The 22,117-nt window shown below is 45.3% G+C and overlaps 1 protein-coding gene across 1 annotated transcript in view; it reads right to left on the bottom strand.

Annotated features, from left to right (window-relative positions):
• Positions 1-22,117, bottom strand: part of LOC119400896 (E3 ubiquitin-protein ligase UBR4) — a gene marked incomplete at its 5' end in the record, with an annotated part of 438,348 nt that overhangs the window by 201,545 nt on the left and 214,686 nt on the right. Inside the window, 5 exon segments of the mRNA XM_037667804.1 lie at positions 2,593-2,789; positions 4,129-4,330; positions 7,517-7,724; positions 15,430-15,650; positions 19,392-19,643. Coding sequence (XP_037523732.1) covers positions 2,593-2,789; positions 4,129-4,330; positions 7,517-7,724; positions 15,430-15,650; positions 19,392-19,643 — 1,080 coding nt within the window.

Below are 22,117 nucleotides of genomic sequence, written 5' to 3'. Positions count from 1 at the left end.
TCTCTGTTAAAAAAAAATCTTCCTCCCCAAAAGGCACATGAAAAATATTGTATTTTAAAAACTACCGGTTATACTAGAAAAATAATTGCATATTTAAAATCAGCACACAAATGTACATAAACTCACCAAGTATCATCAAAATCGATCAAGAAATGAGAAAAAAATTTTAAGAGCAGTGTCCCCCCTTAAAGAAGTTCATTTTAATGGGGGTTTACTGTATACAGCTTCACTGCAATTGAGACAAAAAAAAAAAAAAAATGCGTTGGAAATACCCAGCCTTTTTTGGGGCTTTCTCGTATTGGGTGATGTTTACTAGTTTTCTCAATTTACTCTTTGAAGTACTTCACAAACAATGCAACAAGTCAAATGAAGTTGACTCTCATGCACCACAAAAAGAACTGCAGGAGATTTTGGCATGAAGTCCTTAAAGGATAAGCCAAGAGATAAAATGTGGGAGAAGGCAAACTGATGGATGGGGAAAGGAAATGAATGATAGGATGAGGCCGAAAAAAAGGTAGTGTAAATAGAGCAAAGAAATCTGCACCAATCATTGACATTGCTGTCTCCTACAAGGGTTTTGCCGTTCCGCACATGCACTTATAGAGCCTTTGAATTCTTATAGAACTGATATAGTAAACCCAGGTACACGGAATTATTGTCAATATGTAGAAGAGTAGTATGCATGAATAAAATTTGTTCACCATTTTTTATATTAATGTTCCACCTCTGCAAGTGAGCTTTTCAAAACTGCACCACAATCACTTACCACGTCACTGGAAACATTCATGCTCGCAAAACAGCACTGTGTATGCTGCCAAACACAGCATTGAATCTGAGGGGAATTACATACCACAAATCATGGATGTGCAAGATGTATGTATCAAAATATAAAAGCCGGGTCTTTACTTGCACTCTATAACGATGAACTTGCTTAATGCCCTGCACTACAACACAGGCATGTAGTGCGGTGAAGCAGCAATCAAATCACTATAGGGGTGTGCTAATATTCGAAATTTCGAATATTTTTCGAATAGTGTTTGCTATTCGATTCGATTCGCACTGGAATTTTACTATTCGAACTATTCGAACTTCCCGAAAACAAATACAATCAACGTCCGATTGAAAGTGACCCCTTCAGATTTTCAAAATGCTTCACCTCATCACACTCCGGTATTGCGGAAAAGCTGCCTTTCAAGCTCCGTTACGGTCGAACATTGACAAGACACAACGTCCGATTGAAAGTGGTCCCTAGATTTTCAGTATGCTGCACCTCATTACATCCCGGTATTGCGGCAAAGCTGCCTTTCAAGCTCCGTTACGGTCGAACTTTGCCAAGAGACAATGTCCGATTGGAAGTGGTCCCTAGATTTTCAATATGCTTCACCTCATCACACACCGGTATTGCGGCAAAGTTGCCTTTCAAGCTCTGTTACGGTCGAACTTTGCCAAGAGACAATGTCCGATTGAAAGTGGTCCCTAAATTTTAAATATGCTTCACCTCATCACACCCCTATATTGCGGCAAAGCTGCCTTTCAAGCTCTGCTACGGTCGCAAATGTATCAACTCAAGACAACGCTGGTTCCAACATGGAGATGAAAGATGTGGCAGAGGTGGAGGGCTCAATTAATGCTGTTTGGACCTGAAATTTGGGCAGGAAGTCCGAAAAATTGGAAGCCGAAGCTTTTTAGCATTCAAAATTTCAGATGTCCTTGTATATCGACGCCTACAAGGCAGATTAGGAACTCCGGACTTGAAGGGAGCACACCCTTGTCCGCCACATCAGTTGGGCTTCCACAGAAGTTGAAAGAGGAGGAGAGGCTGAGGAAATGGCATCTTTGTCTATCACGTGTAAAGTGTTGTCAGCAACACTTTGGTTGCACCAAATCATGTACATAAATACAATTCGGCCTCTACATTGCCTCATTCTTGATAAAACAACTATGAAACACCACCCCACCAGTGCTTCATCAACCTAGCGAAAAGAAACACTTTCAAGTTGCTATCTCATAAGAAAATGCTTAGGAATCCTCTCTAACTTTTTTTCGGCAATTTCACTTCGAAGTATTCGAAAAATGTTCTAGAAATATTCGAGAAATATTCGAAAAATATTAGATTCGATTCGCACTCACACTTCAATATTCGAATTCGCTTCGCACCCAAAATTTTGCTATTCGCACAGCTCTAAAAATCAGGTGTGCAGTGAAGCGTGCTACCTATAGCTCACCTCAAATATTGATTTCACGATCTCCACATGTGAACCATTCGAATTTGTTTACATCATTGTTTTCAAAATTGTTAGGTTGTCGGGTTCACACTGATCTACCATAGAAGGCTGATCAGATGATCTTGAAACCCCTTTGCATGAGGTGTTGCTCAATAAATTTTAGGGTTTTGATGGGGAAATAATTCCAGTCCTTTAAAGGGCCTTGAAAGCTTACTCTCAATTTGAAAGGTTTTCAATGGTTTCAAGCACCTGTATGCACCCTGATAAATGTATCAGCTGCATGTGCTTCTGATCAGCTGTCTCTGTTCATTATTTAATTTAAGGCCATGCAAAACCGGGCCATGAGAAAAAAAGAGGAGAAACTCACAGTGGCTTCAACATGGACTAGGCCATGTTTGGAGATTGGGGCCAGAGCAGGGTTCTGAGGCTGCTGCCGGTGCAGATGCCAGAAAGCCTCAGTCAAGATGCTCAGGAAATGGCTGCTTTCTGGAGGTGGCACTGTGTTGGTTGCTATGTGTACCTTGAGTGGTAAGCCCCTCTCTTCAAGCACCTCTTCCTTGTTCACTGCAAAGAACAAACTACTGTTATGCAGACCATGACAAAAATTGATTCAGAGTTTACCCCTGCCTAATACTCACAAGCACAACATAAGTCATCTATGAACGCTCTCTGTAATCATGTGCATTCATGTGCAGCACAGCAAGCAATCTTCGGTAACTTCGAATGCACAATTATCAGTAAACTCCATTGCACTGAAGTACAAGCATTAAAAATATCCATGAAGTGAGCCCAATTTTCAGGAACTGACTATGCTGACACCTTTGAGTGCCACTGTATGGCACACAAAGGCTTCATGTGTTCCCATGCGACTATGCTTTCCAAACTGTACAAAAGTTTATTGAGCATAGCACCAAAGACAGTCCAAAAAGCATGAAAATTCTACTTTGCCTGTAGAGAATTTTGGCCTATTCAATCTTGACCAAGCATTCTAGCCAGCGCATACACATTTCTTTGAACCTTGTTATTTCAATCCTGAAACTAGCCCATGACTTGAAATCGGTTGGTCACGATGAATGTGCTGCAGCCTAATGGCTGTGCAGTATCTTTTCGCGGAACACAGCAGCAGCACTCTTAAAGCCAAAATAGCAGTTTCCAATTACTTATCACCATATTTGTCCAACTCTTCAAAAACTTTTGTGCTCACAAAACTTGGTCCGGCAGTTGCTTACTCCGTGCAATCAAAAAAGAAAAAAAAAAGAAAAAAGAAAAGGATTGGCAAATACCTATGATAAAAGCCATGGTCACCACCGTCATTAAAAAATAACAGTTTATGCAGGATGGTGCCTATGATAAGGGTTTGATTATGACACCTAATTTAAACGATAACATTACTACATCCCAAGCTACCAGCAACAAAATAGGATGACAACTTTTCAGCCTTCAGAATAACTGCATGATTTAAAAAGAACGAACTAGCATAGGAATTGAAGTTCTTCATGTGGCCAACCATCCTGTTTATAATTGTTCTGGAGTCATTTGACAAATGTGAAACATCAGCCACACTCTGGACCCTGCAGAGAACATATTGCTGTCCAGATGATGACTGATTATGGTGATAAATTTTGAGTCAGTCATTAATTTGTAAACATGCAGACAGCTGACGGAAGCCTTGTGAAGCCGAAACTTCTTTCTCATTCTTTTTCGTGGTCGGCGTTCCTCTTTTACCTTTTATGACGTTACTTCCTGACCAGATGGGCTCCTGTCAAAACCTCCACTTCATTACAAGCTCTTCTTTACTGTGGCTAAATAAGGCAGCTACTGTGCACTTGCGTATCAACTAGCACAACGCCATACAAAAGCGGGGTAGTAATAACAAGCAAGAGAAACGAAAGCCGGCACTCACGTTCTTCAAAGCCTTCTACAGGGCCTGCGCTGACTTCGTGAGACTCTGCAAACTGCACAAGGTTGGCAGGCCGAGCACAAGCCACACCACGGGCAATGGCCACCAACCGGTAAAAGGCTTCACCATCAAGGTCTTGGAACGGTGGCTTCTCCTTGCTGCTATTGTTTAGGCATTCTAGGACATAGCTCAACAGAGCTTGATCCTGTAGAAAAATATATATGATTCTTCATACAATGTTCCATAGCATTTGTAATATTGCTAGCACCAAAAGTACATCAAACATAACTTGGCTGGGAGCTCATTCTTTCATTAATTATGTGAATATGTCATGAATATTTACCAGCATTATGCTAGGGCAGAGACTTCATAGCTTAGCTTGAGTTTTAAGAAGTCCGTTTTCTTTGAGGTAATAAGAATTTAAGAGAACACAAACATAAAAGTAAACTTTCTGACACTAATATACAACATTTTCTAACATCCAACACGAAACCCGGCTACACAATAAGTGACAAGTGGTGCTCTCGCATTTACATATCAGAATTGCTTAGGTGCCCCCACATATATATATATTTTTTGTTGCTAGATGTCGCGTCATGGCTGCAATGAACATTCAAAGAGCCAATTCAGATTCACAGCTTCATAGTCCAGCCAGAAAAGCTATAGGGTAAATGGTACTCATGCGGACTGGTAGCACTGCAGATGAATCTTGCTGCCAGCCTGGCACGTCTACTGTAACATTGAGTAAAGGGTTGCAGCAGTCTCAATTGACACATGTTCTGCATTAGGCTATTTTCGTTGCACTACCCTAGTAAACACTTAACCATTTCTTCACACCTTTGTGATGATGGCAGTAAATGGTGGCTATAGAGACAAAGCAATCTAAACACTTTCCTAGCTTGAAATATCAGCACTGGAACTTCAGCAAACACAGTGGATACAAAAATGAGTAATTATTAGGGATGGGCGAATATTCGGGCATTTCGAATATTCGAACAAATATTACAGTATTTGAAATCGCTTCGATACGAATTTAGATTATTCGAAATTTCGAAGTATTCGAAATGAACGAATATATGTATACATTTGACCGTACACAACCCCCTGTAGAGGTGGTTTCACTGCAGCGTCTGGTTGCTGTGCCATGAAACAACCCATCCAGGGGAAATCTGCACTGGCGACACTTCAAGGTTGAATGTACATATTTTTTTAAGTTTAAAAGCGTGTTATATGGGCTTATATACGCTAAATATAGTGATATTTAAACTGTAACGTATTGCACCACTTATAACTTACACCCTACTGCTATTCAAATCTTGATACTATTCAAGGCTGCTTCCACTTCATTTCAAACCAAAAAAGTGACATTCACTGATACCTAGTTCCAATCCTTAAAAATATTGTGCAAGGGTCATGACAAAAATGCTCATTTTTCTTAATATGCAGTAGATACTATTCAAGCTATTCGATTCGAAATTATTCGACCAAATCACTATTCGCTTCAGATTCGCTTCGAACCTCAAATTCACTATTCGCCCATCCCTAGTAATTATATGCTTCAGCTTTCTATTCAGTCAAGAACTTCCAAGGAAATTGCTTCCATTGACAGGCATACCCATGACAGGCACTCCATTAACAGGAATTCTCACCATCCATGCACTGATTGAAGTAGAAGTGTTGAGCTTAATGTACCCTTGGTGTGTGTGCAGCTGACCCATTTCATACCAGTAAATTTGTGAAGTTACAATGAGAATAATCAAAGAGAAATGAATGGAAAAAAAAAGAGAGGATGCTTAAGCTTCACATTTAAGAATGGAACGTGATAGAGTTTCGGGCCCCATTCACATCACCTTCTTATTTGCCTGTCCCGCTTCGCTTCTAGTTCAATACCTCAACTGTGCAGTGAGGACAGTAACGTCTCTATGTGTGACCGTTGTCATTGTAAGCTGTCCGAGGGTGCCTACTGCAAATACAGTTGCGAAGTATCAACTACGCGTCTGTAAAACAATAAATGCACCTGTAGATGCTGTGGCTGATAAATTATTGCTGAGCCCTTTACAATGGGTGCGCTCTTTAAACCACTCAATTCTTAAGCAATTTACATGGTGCAATGCCTGGTCCAATTCTAGGCTTCAACCAAGCAATATTATGTCTGCTAAAAGCTCCTGAACCATTATCCAAGTAATCATCGGATAACCTCAGTATCGAAGTTTATTGCCTCACGAATCGATCCCCGCAAAAATTCCTTGAATCCGTAAATAACAAGCGGTGTTACAGGGATTTCTTGCCTGCATTAAGCGCTTTCACTCTTCGTTTGTCCCAATAAGGACACTGGAAGCTACACGGGGAGGGATGGCATGGAGGAAAGTAGTTATGTCAGCGCGCGTCATGACCTTGAGCATGCATTATGAAACGTGATCACTCCATGATTCCGGTGCACGGTAGTACAGTCGAACCCCTTTATAAGAGGCACTGATGTAAGAGACAAATGGGTATAAGAGGCACTGATGTAAGAGACAAATGGGTATAAGAGGCACTAGTGTGCCTATATTGAAATAGGGGTTGTTAAGAAAATGCACACATGGTACCCTGCTTATAAGAGACACCTCATATAAAAGACAAGAATTGCTCCCGAGAGCATGTCTCTTATAAAGGGGTTCAGCTGTATTGCTACTGCATAATTTTAGCAAACTATATAGCGCGCCGCCGGCACATGGCGGCACCCCATGGCAAGAAGCACATCTGATCCAAACACTGCTCTTGGTTTACGTCATGTATTACCCACAGCAGTGATCTGCTGTATAACGCTATACAGCAGCCGCAGCAGCTCCTAAGGGAGTGAGGATGGGCCTCTGTATGAAGAGAGGGCGGTTGAGAAAATGCCAGCTTCACGGTCCACTTGTAAACTGCCGCGCACAGCTGCAAGATTTGGCTGAGGTGCTCACAGAAGCGCCTGCTTTCCACTGCATGCGTTTTTTCACCAAGCACGAAGGGTGGTTCAGGACCTCTTTAACATAACTCTTTGTCCAAAATGACAGCTGCACGGTGTCTTTTACCAGAGCAGTTTCAAGCCCTGGCGTGTTTCTATGGTACAACGCTTGACTGCCATGCAGAATGCCTGGGTTCGGTTCCAGCTCAAACCTTGATTTTTATTCTTTGCATTCATCGGGATTTTTTGCTCAGTGACAACGCCACCAACACCACCACTAATGCAGACTCAAGATTTCCTGCAACACAAGCCCTTTAACAATTAAAATCTCAGACCACACCTCTGCACCCACAATGAAAGTGGAGAATAATGCCATGCTCCTAAAACTAAAAAATCCAGGCGCCATCCCTTGCCTTCCTTTCCAAGCCGAATACATGAAAAAGTATAAGGAGCACAACAAACCCGATGGCTGGTGTAGGCGGTGCGGCTGGGATGCAAAGCCGCCAGTAGTGCACGAACTTGCTGGTGTACCGCTGGCGGAGTGGGCAAAGTTAGCAGGCGTGTGGCCACCTCCAAGGCAGTCCCTTTAGCATTTCCAGACAGCCACTCCTCTGACAATGAGCTCACCGAGAAGCAGTCATCCAACATCTCCAAGCAACTGCTTGTGAGCCTATTAAGAACAAAACAAAAAAACATGAAGCCAGGAAGGCCCCATAGTTTTGTAGCAGACAAAACAGTTTACCAAGGCTGGCTTATTTGAAACTAACACAAAACTACGAATAAAAATATTAAGGATAGGGAGCTCTCATAACTTGCCTTAGTTTCACACTAACTATAAGCCCCGCAGAATATGACAGCATTAGTAACAAAGGCACCGAGTGACAGGTAGTCAGCACTGTGCCACTCTACAGTATGTGTGCTGCTGACGAGGCTAGAGAGTGACAATAGCCCATCGTACAGTGACTTAAGCAGCAATTTCTGACGTGGCCAAGCGCAAATTTCAGTGCCTGGTTTTGGTTTCACATGCTCTGTATATTTGTTGTACCGCAGTTCTGCGGGTTATCGTGTTTTTCCAAGTCCAAAAGCTCATTTGGCTTTTACAAAGGACTCGCTTCCGATTTTGTAATCCTGATGGAACCGCTAACCTACTTAACCTGAAAGCTAACTTAAAAATTAGCTACATTTTGTTGGGCACTAATGACCATGTATCAAATGTTACAAGGCCGCCACTAATGACAGCCTGTCTCCAGATGAACTGACAATTTACATCAAGATGGCCATTTTCGAATACTACTTAACGTCTTCTTCAAAACACCTGGTATAATGAAAATAACTAGGTATTTGTTACAAGAAAATGTGCTGGGTTATTATTCATTTGACAGCCTTCTGAAGCCAGAAAGGACATTTTCACAGAAGGGTGAACCCGGATAAGAACAAATAGGTAGTCCTGGTTACCATTCCTGATATTGATGAAATAAATGTACTTAGGACGCAGGTTTTGGACTTATCAAAATGACACTGAAGTTAGTTTCGTGAAAAAAAAAAAAGTTTTGGATGGCTAAAAAAATATATTATAATGAAAACACTGGGCTACAAGCGGTGCTCGTCGTAATAGTAGCAGCAGGAACTGGACCGGCGCGGGCAGCGTTGCAGCAAGAACACGGGCTAGGCGGCTCCGAACTTATCGAGCTTTGCCAGAGTTTCGACGAGCTCCGCAGACAGCGTCTTCTCACGCGGCGCCAGCACGTTTCGGACGAAACCATTTCGAGCGTCGCTACCGCTCCTGACCTTGAGTCACTGCTGTCCCAGATCAAGGATTTCGTACGTGCTGAGGTTGCTCGTCAGCTTTCTCTACTATCACCAGCCGGACCACCACCGTCGCCTTTGCCAGCAAACATTCGCCAGGTAATCCAAGAGCAAGTTTGCGCGGCCCTGCCTTCTGCCCGCGACACTCCGCCGTTGACGACCCCTGTTGTCTGTGCCGAGGTGAATGCGCCTCTCAGCTACGCTGAAGTTGCCGCACGGCCACCGCCTCAGACGTTTGCGTCATTACCCTCAGCCGTTCCAGTGCGACCAACTCCCCGTTTCGATCAGGCAAGGTACCCACAGAGTAGTGCCCAATGGCGCACTCTCGACAACCGACCGATCTGTTTTGCGTGTGGCCTGCCTGGCCACGTCGCGCGATATTGCCGTCGGCGAGTACCTCCCTACCACCAGAGCTTCGATTCTGACTCGCATGTATCACCGCGCCCACCGTTCTCAGCATCTCGGAACCCCGGCCAGATGTCGTCTTACACCGACCACCGCCCTCCTGTTAACCGCCGCTCGCCATCGCCTCGACGCCGCTCGCTATCGCCGATGCGTCGTCGTTCATCCACGCCGGAGCAGGAAAACTAATTGCCGCAGTTCCAGAGGCAGGAACTGCGTCACCCGCGAAACGACCAAGACCTCTCCCTTCACCAACGAATGTTATTGACGTATCTGTGGACGGCGTCGCTGCACTCGCCCTTGTCGACACTGGTGCCGCAGTTTCAGTGATGAGTGCCAAACTCTGCCGCTTGCTAAAAAAAGTTACGACGCCGCTATCGAACATATCTCTTCGTACCGCCAGCGCAGATCGCATCACGCCGGCCGCTGCATGTACTGCTCGCGTTGTGATTAATGGCCCGCTCTATGTCGTCGAATTGTTAGTGCTGCATTCGTGCTCCCACGACCTCATTTTGGGCTGGGACTTTCTCTCCGCTAATAAGGCCGTCATCGACTGCTCTCGCGCTGAGGTGGCATTTGAAGTGCTGTGCGACGCCCCGTTATTTGACGCTCCTGAAACCGAGGACAAACTATTTGTTGCGGAAGACGTTTCAATACCGCCGCACTCTTTTGCCCTTGCCACGGTGTCCTGCAACAGCATCGCCGAGTCGAGCACCCTTTTTACGCCATCTGCCATTTTCGCCTGTCGCAAATGCTCCCCGCTGCCTTTTGCCGTATTGGAAATTCGTCACGGCGTCAGCAGACTGCTCGTCTCGAACCTGCAGTCATGTCCTTTAACACTGCTTCGTGGCGAGTGCGTCGGGCGTGTCCACAGTGTCGACCCTTCTACCATCATTGACCTGCCAACCGGTTCTACCGCCGAACACGAAGTCGCCGGAGTGTCCTGTGATTCCTCGCAGCAGACTACTACGCCTGACGTACTGAGCAGCTCTATCGCCAACACGCTAACCGTTTCTCAACGGGCCCAGCTTCTACGCCTCCTCGACAAGTTCCACTCTTCCTTCGACTGCCAGCATGCTTCCCTCGGCCGCACGTCAGCTGTAAGTCACCGCATTGACACGGGTACCAATGCGCCACTGCGACAAAGACCCTATCGTGTGTCCACGACAGAGCGCCAGGTTATCGACGACCAAGTAGCTGACATGCTGAAGCGCGGCGTCATCCAGCCTTCGAATAGCCCCTGAGCATCTCCAGTTGTTCTTGTTAAGAAGAAGGATGGGTCAAATCGCTTCTGCGTTGATTATCGTCGTCTTAACAAGATAACTCGAAAAGACGTTTACCCCTTACCGAGAATTGACGACGCCCTTGACTGCCTCCAAGGCGCGGAGTTCTTCTCTTCTATCGACTTACGGAGCGGCTATTGGCAAGTCCCCATGGCACCTGACGACCAACCTAAAATGACTTTCGTCACACCTGATGGTCTTTACGAATTCCGTGTCATGCCTTTTGGTCTTTGCAACGCGCCCGCAACATTCGAGCGGATGATGGACAATCTTTTGCGTGGTCTTAAGTGGAAAACGTGCCTCTGCTACTTAGATGACGTAGTTATATTTTCACCAGATTTTCCCACACATCTCAGCAGGCTAGAGGAAGTACTGCAGTGCCTAACTGTTGGCCATGTTGTGTCCAAAGACGGCATTCTTCCCGACACCACCAAGCTTCGGGCAGTCGCTGACTTTCCTCGACCTGCGTCTTTAAAAGAACTTCGCAGCTTCCTTGGCCTCTGTTCGTACTTTCGCTGCTTCATTCGTAATTTTGCGACCATCACCGCTCCCTTGAATCAACTCCTATGAAGCGATTCAAAACCTTACGTTTGGTCGCCCGCCTGTGACGATGCCTTCCAAGAGTTGCGCTGTCTGCTAATTTTACCGCCAATCCTGCGTCACTTCGACCCTTCCGCTCCGACTGAGGTACACACCGACGCCAGCGGTGTTGGACTCGGCGCCGTGCTCATGCAGCGCAAATCGGGGTTCCAAGAATACGTCGTCGCATACGCAAGCCGTACCCTCACTAAAGCCGAGAAGAATTATTCTGTTACGGAGAAGGAATGTCTGGCCATAATTTGGGCTCTTGGCAAATTTAGACCCTATCTTTATGGCCGCCCCTTCGACATAGTGACAGATCACCATGCTCTTTGCTGGCTATCTACGTTGAAGGACCCCTCCGGCCGTTTAGCTCGCTGGGCTTTGCGGTTGCAAGATTTCGACATGCGTGTCGTCTACAGGTCTGGCCGCCGCCACACCGATGCCGACGCCCTATCACGCTCGCCTGTGTCAACCGAAAGCGCTGCCTGCCTATCTGCCGTAGACGAAACACTTCCGTTCCCAGCAGGCTGCGACATGGCGTCCTGAGCAACGCAAGGATGCCTGGATCAGCGCCCTTCTGCGATTCCTTTCCGACCCGTCGACTTTTTCTTCAGCTTCTCGAGCATTGCGCCATCAAGCTTCCCACTTTGAAATCCGCGATGGTCTCCTCTATCGCCGGAACTACATGTCTGACGGCCGCAAGTGGTTACTGGTCATACCTCGCCATCTTCGTGCAAAAATATGTTCAGCTTTCCACGCTGACCCACAGTGCGCACATGCGGGCGTCTTCAAAACATACGGCCGCCTCCTTTCCTCCAGGTTCCATTGGCGAGGCATGTACACCTTTGTGCGCAAGTACATTCAGTCCTGCCCACAGTGCCAACGACGCAAAGCTGCTCATCAGCACGCCTCTGGTCCGCTCCAGCCAATCCCTTGCCCAGCCAGGCCCTTCGACCGCATTGGCATTGACCTGTATGGGCCCCTTCCGTGCACGGCTTCTGGAAACCGCTGGGTAGTTGTCGCTGTTGACCACCTGACGCAATACGCAGAAACAGCCGCTCTGCCTGCTGCCACGGCCCGCGACATATCATCTTTCCTCCTGCGGAACTTCATTCTCCGTCACGGCGCACCGCGCGAACTTGTGAGTGACAGGGGACGTGTGTTCCTTTCCGAAGTCGTGAACGCACTCCTTGCCGAATGTCGTATTGTTCATCGTACTACTACCGCCTACCATCCTCAAACTAATGGCTTGACGGAAAGATTCAACCGCACCCTTGGCGACATGATCTCTAAGTATGTTGCCTCGGATCACTCTGACTGGGACCTAATTTTGCCCTTTATGACGTACGCCTACAACACAGCTCCACAGGCGACTACAGGCTTTTCGCCATTTTTCCTCGTATATGGCCGAGAACCCTCGACCACACTCGATACCATTCTGCCGTACCGACCCGATGCCTCCGAATCTACACCCATCTCTGAAGTTGCCCGCCAGCACCGAGGAATGCCGTCAGCTCGCCCGGTCGTTCACAACCGTCGACCAATGGAGACAAAAATCTCGGCGCGACGATGACCACCCGTATCCTCACTTTCTTCCGGACTCCCTTGCGTGGCTTTGGGTTCCAGCTGTCCCTAATGGTCTCTCCTCCAAGCTTGTTTTCAAGTATCAGGGACCCTACCGTGTTGTTGCGCAGACGTCACCTGTGAACTATATCGTCGAACCAGTCACACCATCTACGGACCAACGCTTTCGGGGTCGTGAAACGGTTCACGTACAGCGTCTGAAGCCCTATTACGATCCGCTCGTAATAAGTTCACCGTGAGTCGCCAGGATGGCTCCTTTCCGACGGGGGACGAATTGTAGTGAAGAGGAATGTCCAGCGCTGCAGCCACATCGCCAGCCCTGCGCGAGGCACGAGGTGGAGCTGCCTAGCCCGTGTTCTTGCTGCAACGCTGCCCGCGCCGGTCCAGTTCCTGCTGCTACTATTACGACGAGCACCGCTTGTAGCCCAGTGTTTTCATTATAATATATACAATTTTCGGCCGCTGTAAACACTTTTCTGCCAATTTCTGAACTTTCGAGTGCACCTAGCAAAGAAATGGTACACTTATGGTCCCAATATTTTTTCCCTAAAGAGAACTAATGAAACGCTCCCTTATCAGCACTGTATTCCATTTTGCTGTGGAAGGAATTTTTACAAAAAAAATCACAAACATGGTAAATGGCCTGAAATGCCTGCAATTCGGGAATTTATTGTTGCAGACAAGTTAAACTGTGAATAACATAACTTGGTGCATAATCTTGGTATTTGTACTTCCTTTTGAGGATAATTTTCATGGCTTTGCCATGCACCACTGAACTTCAAAACTGTGCTAAAACATTTGTGGTTAACCAAAAACGTTAAAGTTTGAAAATAGTTTAAAGAAAGAAAGGCCATTAAAAAAAAAATCTTTTTGATCAAAGCTAGCGACTGTGTAGCATTTTGTGCAAGAAAACATTACATTATACAGTAGAACCCCGCTGTTACGTTCCTCACTGCTGCGTTTCCTGGCTGTTACGTCGTTTTCCGCCGGTCCCGGCATAGCTCCCATAGGATACAATGTATTGGGAACCCCGCTGTTACGTCGTAACTGTTGGACCGTTCCCGTATGATACGTCGCGAAGTGCGCCCGGAGCCGACCGAGTGACTACCAAAGAGAGCGGCCATGGTGCATTTTCACGCAGCTTGGCCTCGTTTGACCGTAATATTAGCCGCATGAGAGGCGCAAGCAACAGAATCTTTCAATTGATGCAAACAAAAGCATGGCCTTCGAGATTCAAATTGCAAAAATGGCGTCTATGACGTAACTGCTCGCGAAAGCAAGGCCTTCGAGATGGCATTTACTATTGACAAAAGCATAGCCTCTGAGATTTGCATTGCACAACATGGCGTGTATGACGTAATTGCTTGCGAAAGCAAGGCCTTCGAGATGGCATTTACTTCTGCCATCGCGTTGGCGTAGACTCATCATCATCGTATTTGTCGGAGAACGGGAGGAATTCGAGCTGGTTGGAGCTCGCATGGTCGTGCGTGCGGTTCGCGGTCGGACTCGCCGCGCCGGTCGTGATTGCGTGTGCTTAGTTCTTTCATGCCTACAGCTGTTGGTGTTAAAAAAATCACATACGTTGATTACATTTCTGTGGATGAGGCCGTCCTAAGCTCCGCGTTTCTATCCATGACTAGATCGCGGCTGAGCGCGCCAATTTTCGTGCTGCTCGTAAGAATTGAAATAAAATTCTGTAACACTAAATATTTTGCCGTTTTTCCTGTTTTTCGGCTCTTACGTTTCCCGTCTCTTACGTTTATTTCCTACAGTCCCTTCAAAAACGTATCAGCAGGGTTCTACTGTATAAATCCATAACAAGTTGAAATGCGTCAAATATGAACAATGAGCCAAGCAGCCACAACACTGCCATTATGCTACAAATCTGATGCAGTGAAGGAAGGGTATTTCGAGGGCTCTTTCTTTGTTTGACACAGCCTTACTGAAAAACAGTGAGCGCTATGAGCGGCACTGACTAGCTCTCCCGGGGTTTGCATGCACGTAAATACCCGATAAAGTGGACGAGAGGATGACTGCCACTGTAGCTCAATTGGTAGAGCATCGGGCACGTTATCCGAAGGTTGCGGGTTTGGTCCCTGCCGGCAGCAAGTTCTCTTTTCACCCACTTTGTTTTCTTCACTTCTATACTACAATTACTACAATAAAATAAAAAAAAAAACAGTACAATTATGTCTCCTATACCTTCCTTGGCTTCATTATCTGCTGGTTTTCAGAAAATCTGACGCAAGTTATTCAAAATAATTGTACCTGACATAGTCGCAAAGAAGCTATTAAAAAAGAACAACTCCTACTTTTTTAAGAGGCTTCTCAGGTTGAAAAATTCTGCTTACAAAATAACCACACACTTTTGGACTCAACCACTGCAGGTTTAACCAGTACTGAAAGGGAGCTTTCCATTGCGTCGTAAAAAACTAGGTCCAGAAAAATCAACTGTCAGTACCTTTAAATGTAGTAAAAATCATGCATTATTACGCCTGCTTTCAATATGATGAATTCAAAACACATGTCGAATGATACATGGCTGTGGGTGTGTCGAGAAGGGCTCCTCTGCAAGTCATGAAAATCAGGAGTTCAGACATCACTGACACGTGAGAATGTGCTGAAGTCAAAGACACTGCACTGACCAAATATCACTTTTCTTTTTCGATAAATGTGCTTTCTATTACCAGAACAGAACAATTTTAATGAATGACTTGCCTGTCCAGAGCTGTCAATGGCAATGGTGCAGATGGGATTCCATCAGGGTCGATTCCAGCCACTCCTACCACATTGGACTGTGCTGCAACACCTACCCCGGTAGCAAACTCATCACTCTCCTCAGGCCAACCAAAAGATTCCTTTGACTTGCCATAAACTTTGACAGAATCCACCATGGTCACACATGATGGGTCACTACTTGGTCCAAAGAATAGACTGATCTGCACAGCACAAAACCCAACACACAAATTGTAGCAGACAGTGCGCTGCTTAGTTTAAGTTTCATTTAAAAATTCAATACAATGAGCACACATTTCAGTACTTAAAACAGCTACAGGCCTGAACGTGCTCTGAAACTATGGTTTCTAGGTAAGGGTTTCTTGAAGATCCAGTCATGAAGCAAGCAGAATTTAATCTCTGAAAGGGGCCCCACAACACTTTCCAAGTAACTGTCAAATGATCTCACTATAGATGTTGGCCTCATGAATCTCTTGCTGAAAAAATGTCTGAAATCCATCCAGTATACACAGAGTTACAGGCATCTGTTGCAAGCTCTGAGCACTTTCATTATCTCTTCTTTTGTTCCAACGAGCATGCTGGAAGCTAGACAGGGAATGACAAGGGGGGCAAGAAGTTATGTCAACGCGTCATAGCCTCGAGCTTTTCTCTTCGTTTTTTTTTTAACGTGTTCCACACTTCCAGTTCAGATGAGCACCATGCAAGTATGTGGCGGCCACCTTGGCAGCCACTACCAACGCAGCACAAGAAGTGCAACTGTCAAGCTGGCCTAGCTCTGCGAGAACCTGGTGCACAACAGCTTTGTCCTGCATCAGCTTTACCTGTGGACAGTAGCCAAAACCTAACAGTGCATTTTGAAGCGGTTTCTATCGGCTAAACACTACTTGATGTCTGCCAAAGCATCTAGGTAGTGAGGCACGTAGGAGAGAGCAAATATGCACAGGCAAACATATCAGCGGTTTTGGGAATGACCACGTGCATAGGTAAGCACAGCTGTACAGGGCTCAGTACGAGACAAATTATTGACTCAAGCACATAGAGTTTGAAATAGCGGGGGTGCATAGTAGTATGCCCAGTAGGTGCCTCACATTAATGTAGGCGAAAACAAAATATTACACAGATGACCATCGATTGAAACCAGAAGTGCAAAGATGAAATACTTCTTCAATGCTTGCGAAAATAGAGACATACATATTTTTAATTTGTTGAACTCAAGATGAACATTAGAAGCATTACTGAGAATGTTTACACAATCATGAGACCAACCAATGGCCCTGTCCATATTGCTGACGTCACAGAGCAACAAAGGCCAAAAGGTGTCACATCAACTGGCTGTGCGAGGACAAATGGTACATGAATTTTCAAATGTGAAGTTTATGCTAGATATGAATATGTACCATAGGTTATGATTTTAAAATGTAATAAAAGAACTTCAAAAAGCTCATGCTCATTTGGTTGGCAACACACATAGGGTCTGCAGGTTTTTTGATATGGTAAACACAGTTGTAATGTCATCAAAGAGATGTGACTGGTCAGAAGTGTGCCTGACAGATGTGATGCAGCACTCCTATGTCTATTAAAAATTCAATTTGTGTCTCATTAGAAACGGCAAGCTCTTCACCCAATAAAAAAATAGGATGGAGTGGTGTGCATGTCTTGTAGAATTCTGAAAAGTATTGTCTTTGCGGTTTATAAAATGGGCGTTATATGTGCAAGACAGTGTGTCATCACATTTCTCACAACCATGACTCTACACTTGATGAAAAAAGTAACTCTCGGTTGCACGTGTGTGTCCAATGCACAGCCTGGCGAATATAACCCTGTAAAGCTGAACACGCAGGATCCTCTTCCCCAGACACAGGTTCAGTCACCCATGGCTATGGGTGGGAGCGGTTCGAAATGCCCCCATTAGCAACTCACCAAACGTCTGCGAAAGCAGGCATCCCTGAGTGAGCAGAGTGGAGTGCAAGCTATTTTGACTGTCTTTGAAATTAAATCGTAAATTCCATATTGCATGCAGTGCTATAATATTTCGCTCCCATATTCACAGGAGCCTTGACAACTGGTCGGCAGCATTTTCTGAATGTTTTGAAAAAGTGTTTAAATTTGCAGAAAAATTCAGCAGAACGGCACGATGAATCATTATACAATGAAACATTGTAATGCAATAGTAGGCTGATGCGCGATTTCCGGCATGTGAAATACTTAAGCCTTAGTTAGTAGTCGAGAGTTCGATGGAATACCGTCTAGTCAGGTTAAGGCATTGTTAAAAAGCAGGTCACTGACCAATGTCAAAACAAAATAAAATGATGTTTCAGGATCCGTACAACGTAATTTTATTTTGTTTTAACATTCAGAAGTCATGTTAAGTACCATATTATCAGAAGCCATTGCTTTGCTTCGTTAGGTCTAAAACTTTTGTTTGTGCGTGTGTGACAAGTATCGAACTTTTGTTGAAGAAATCACTGCTTTATTTTTTCCACATACAGTGAATTCTCACTTGAGTGAACTTCAAGGGACACAAAGAAATACACTCAAACCGCTATATAACGAACACAGATATAACGAATGATTGGTTATAACAAAGTAAATGAAGAATAGTCTTGTTATAGATACATGTTATATGTTATAAATAAACTAGAGCTGTGCGAATAGCAAAATTTTGGGTGTGAAGCAAATTCGAATATTGAAGTGTGAGTGTGAATCGAATCAAATATTTTTCTAATATTTCTCGAATATTTCTCGAATAATTCGAAGCGAAATTCAGAAAAAAGAGTTAGAGAGGATTCCTAAGCATATTCTTATGAGATAGCAACATGAAAGTGTTTGTTTTCACTAGCTTGATGAAGCACTGGCGGGGTGGTGTTTCATAGTTGTCTTACCAAGAATGAGGCAATGTAGAGGCCGAATTCTATTTATGTACATGATTTGGTGCAACCAAAGTGTTGCCGACAACACTTTACACGTGATAGGCAAAGATGCCATTTCCTCAGCCTCTCCTTCTCTTTCAACTTCTGTGGAGGCTCAATTGATGTGGCGGACAAGGGTGCGCTCCCTTCAAGTCGGGAGTCCCAAATCTGGCTGTACTGGAGTTTCTGTACTGGAGCAGTTGTGCCACGTTTATGAAATGGCAATATGCACACATGAATGCATGTTTATTTATGCGACTAGTTTAAATTGACTACTGCTCTTAATTTCCCTTTGGAAACCATTCAGTTTCTTTAATTCCATTTGTAAAAGACGATTGCATCTCTATTTACCCATGTTATTTAATGCCACAAAGCAACAAAGGTACTACAAGGCTGGGTGTAGAGCTCCACATTAATTTTAATGCTTGGTGTCCTTTAACATGCACCCTATTCTCTTAAATATTTTGATGCCCACAATAAACTAAAACTTATATAGTTTTCTTTACATGCAACTTTTCATTACCACGTTTCATCCAGGTAGGCCTATTTTACTCGCTATTTATGTGATTACATGTTGTGTAAACTTTCTCGTGATCCAAAGAGTAATTCTATCAGCATTAACAGCTGCACGGCCAAAACAGTTCAACACTTTAGATTTTGGTACCCAAATATGAAGAACTAATAAAATGTTCCAGAATATGATACAAAACTTCACACAATATGTGGACTTGAGTGGTACAGTGCTCAGCTAGTGAATTGCTATTATCAGCCTGCCTGATGGCCATCAATTTTTTTGCACCACCAGTAAAGGCCGGGTGGTTTCATGGCATGTGTAAAATGCTGTCACAATGAAGGAGCAAGGCTCTCAATTTAATTTTATACTGTAATGAGCCGCCTTTGTATTCACCGGCGGCATAGAACAGCAACAGCCACCATGTGGGCCAGATATCATGTTTCAGTTGCTGAGCACTGTACATGCTACCTCACTGCTGCCTCTGTCAGAATGAAAAAGCACCAACTAGTCCGAATTCTCACCTTCTTGTCAGCACTCAGCGACTCCTCACGGGTGAAAGGGAAGTCATACCAGCGCGACCGCGTCAGCACCAGTGAGTGGGAGCGGCCAAAAAGCTCCACAGTTGAAGGTGACCGTTGCACATCCTGTGAGCCCACCAGCACTCGCACACCCACCATCACCAACGTTGGATCAGTGTTTGTGATCTCCAGCGTTAAACCACCAGGCTTAGTGCAGGCCACGTACATGCCTGTTGTGTTAAGTCGGTGCTTCACCTGCACGAAAGCACCCCCCACCAAATCCCATTCATGACTGCCACTGCTTTGGGACAGCAAAAAATCAATCTTTAAAGTTAAGCCCTGTTTGTATAGCACCATCAAGGGACAATGGCCTACTTAGTTGCCCTGACTCCCTTCATCAAGCTTGCTTATCTTGATTTCACAGGCATTCAAGGCAAACTAACAGCACAACAGGTTGGTTTCCCAACCTGCTAGTGTAATGCAATGCCAATCCTCGTCACTGACACTCATGAACAAAGATACATGCTTCAAAGCATACTGGCATTGACAAGATCCTCTAATGATGTGTTACCAAAAGTGGGTTGAAAACTGGTGCTGCCTAGTAGTGTCTGGACATGAAGTCGAGAGTCGGACGGAAACCCGTCTGGCCGGGAAAAGACACGAGGAAATTTAAATTAACACCGACCACGGAAGTTCACATAAAAGCCAGACTGTTCGGCTCCCACAATGAAAAATGAATGTGCGAACAGTTCGGTTATGTATGTTTTAAAATATGATGTAGGCAACGTGAATAAATGAGTGGGAAGTGGCAGTCTTTATGATTAGGTGTGTGTGCCATTGTCTGGATTGTCAAAGATTCAAGACAAATCTAAGAAGTACAGTTATTTTCTCTAAGTTATCTTTGCCTTATCCCAGTGTATTTCGTGGCGAGTGATTTCTGTGTGTTCTGCAAGCACGTTGAATGAAACCTTCCTCTTTCTTACATCCATTTTAATTGTCCTCAGTGTCTGGATATGTCCAATTGCAATTTACAACAGAGGCTGTGGGCCAAGTCTTCTGCATACTCCTTGCCCGGTACAACAACAAACATTGATGTGAAATATTTAAACCTGCTGAGACAAAAGCTACAGCTACTGTACAAAAGAAGCTTTTTTTTCTGTACATATTGCACAGAAAAAAAAAACTTCTTTTGTTTACAAGTCCTTACCAAGTTGCAAAAAGTGACTATTTTTTATCATTCTGTGTGTTGAGTCACTACCTTCACAAGACAAAGTCTAACATACATTAAGGCAGTCAAGGGCCTCCTAGTTTAATGTGAGGCACTAGCTGGATGAAGTGAGTGATTGCATCTTTGCCCGGACCAAGACAAGTCTTGTCTAAACGTCTCCGCCAGTAAAGTTCAGGTTCTTTTGAAGATGAGAAACCACACTCCACACTCAGCACCCAAGACGCACCACCCGAGGTGAATATAAACGAAGTGGGAGGTGAAATTAAGTTTGAAGGTAGAAAACAACGCTCCACACTCGGCGCCCGAGACGCACCACCCGAGGTGATATAAACGAAGTGGGAGGAATTAACGTTGGATTCGCTGGTCACTTGAAGAATGAGATACGCTGGAGAAGTTGAGGAAAATCAAGACAACTTATATTTACAGACTTACTGAAGAATTACAAGCATAAATGTTACAAAGACATAAAAGAAAAACAAACACTGGAAATGAACCGCCTGTAGGGCGACCCTACGAGATTCGGCAGAGCCGACGGTGCCTAACACCTTAAGCCCGGTTCAGAACGCCAGACGGAACACTGGGGCCGCTTTTTATTACCCTGATGCTTCGCCTTTACAATACTGCCGGCGAATAGCCGCCTGTTTGCCCTGTAATTGGGCGGTGCATGCAGCAAATCAACAAACTCGCGACAAGGTCACCGCCTCCTTACACCTATGCGGGCTCATGCTCCTCGCCCCAAGCAACACACAAACAAGAGGCAAATAAAAACAAAGTAAACTAAAGTTGTTGTGGCCAGGGCAGGCTTAGCTGACGCGACACGTGTCTAGAGCGAAGTGCACGCGCGCAGTGATAAGAAAAGAAAAGAAAAACGTTGGTAAGAAAAACGTCCCTGGTGGCATGTCAAACACCTGTCTGAAGGGACCACCTGTCTTGTGTGTGCCCTGACCACCCTCGGGCCACTTCGCTGCCTCCCCCTCCGCGCAAAACGTCCCACATGGCACCACTTATAAGCTCATTTTCCTGCTCCGCTCCCATGATTTTGCCGAACCAGACTGTAAAGCAAAGTGCGGAAATGGATACCACGCCGAAGGGAGGCCAGCGCGCAAACAATTGTCAACGGTGCTGACCGAGCGTCCGATGCCGATGCCCCACGACGTGGGCCCGCTCCTCGTTGTTTACGCATTCGAGCGTCAAGGGCCTGTCTGCTGTTACAGACACATGATGCATGCCACACATGACGAATGCCTCCGGCGACCGCACGGCGCAAAAAAGCAGGCCGCTTGGTATTGCACCTCCTTGGGTGGCGCCCGCGAAGCGCGCGAACGGCAAACGGCGGCGCCCGGAGGCGGCCCATTCGTGCGCCGCCGAAAGGCATCGCTGAGCAATCAGGGAGGTCATTACGACAGCTTTTCCAAACCTTCCTGCCGCTGCCCGCGAGTGGGACCAGGCTCCTTTGTCCCGGGCGCGACAAGGAACCTGATGGGCTCACCCATCTCCGGAG

Source organism: Rhipicephalus sanguineus, chromosome 1, assembly GCF_013339695.2.
Source record: "Rhipicephalus sanguineus isolate Rsan-2018 chromosome 1, BIME_Rsan_1.4, whole genome shotgun sequence".
NCBI classification, from domain to species: domain Eukaryota; kingdom Metazoa; phylum Arthropoda; class Arachnida; order Ixodida; family Ixodidae; genus Rhipicephalus; species Rhipicephalus sanguineus.
The sequence above is the reverse complement of the archived record's forward strand: the minus strand, read 5'-3'. Positions and strand labels throughout refer to the sequence as shown.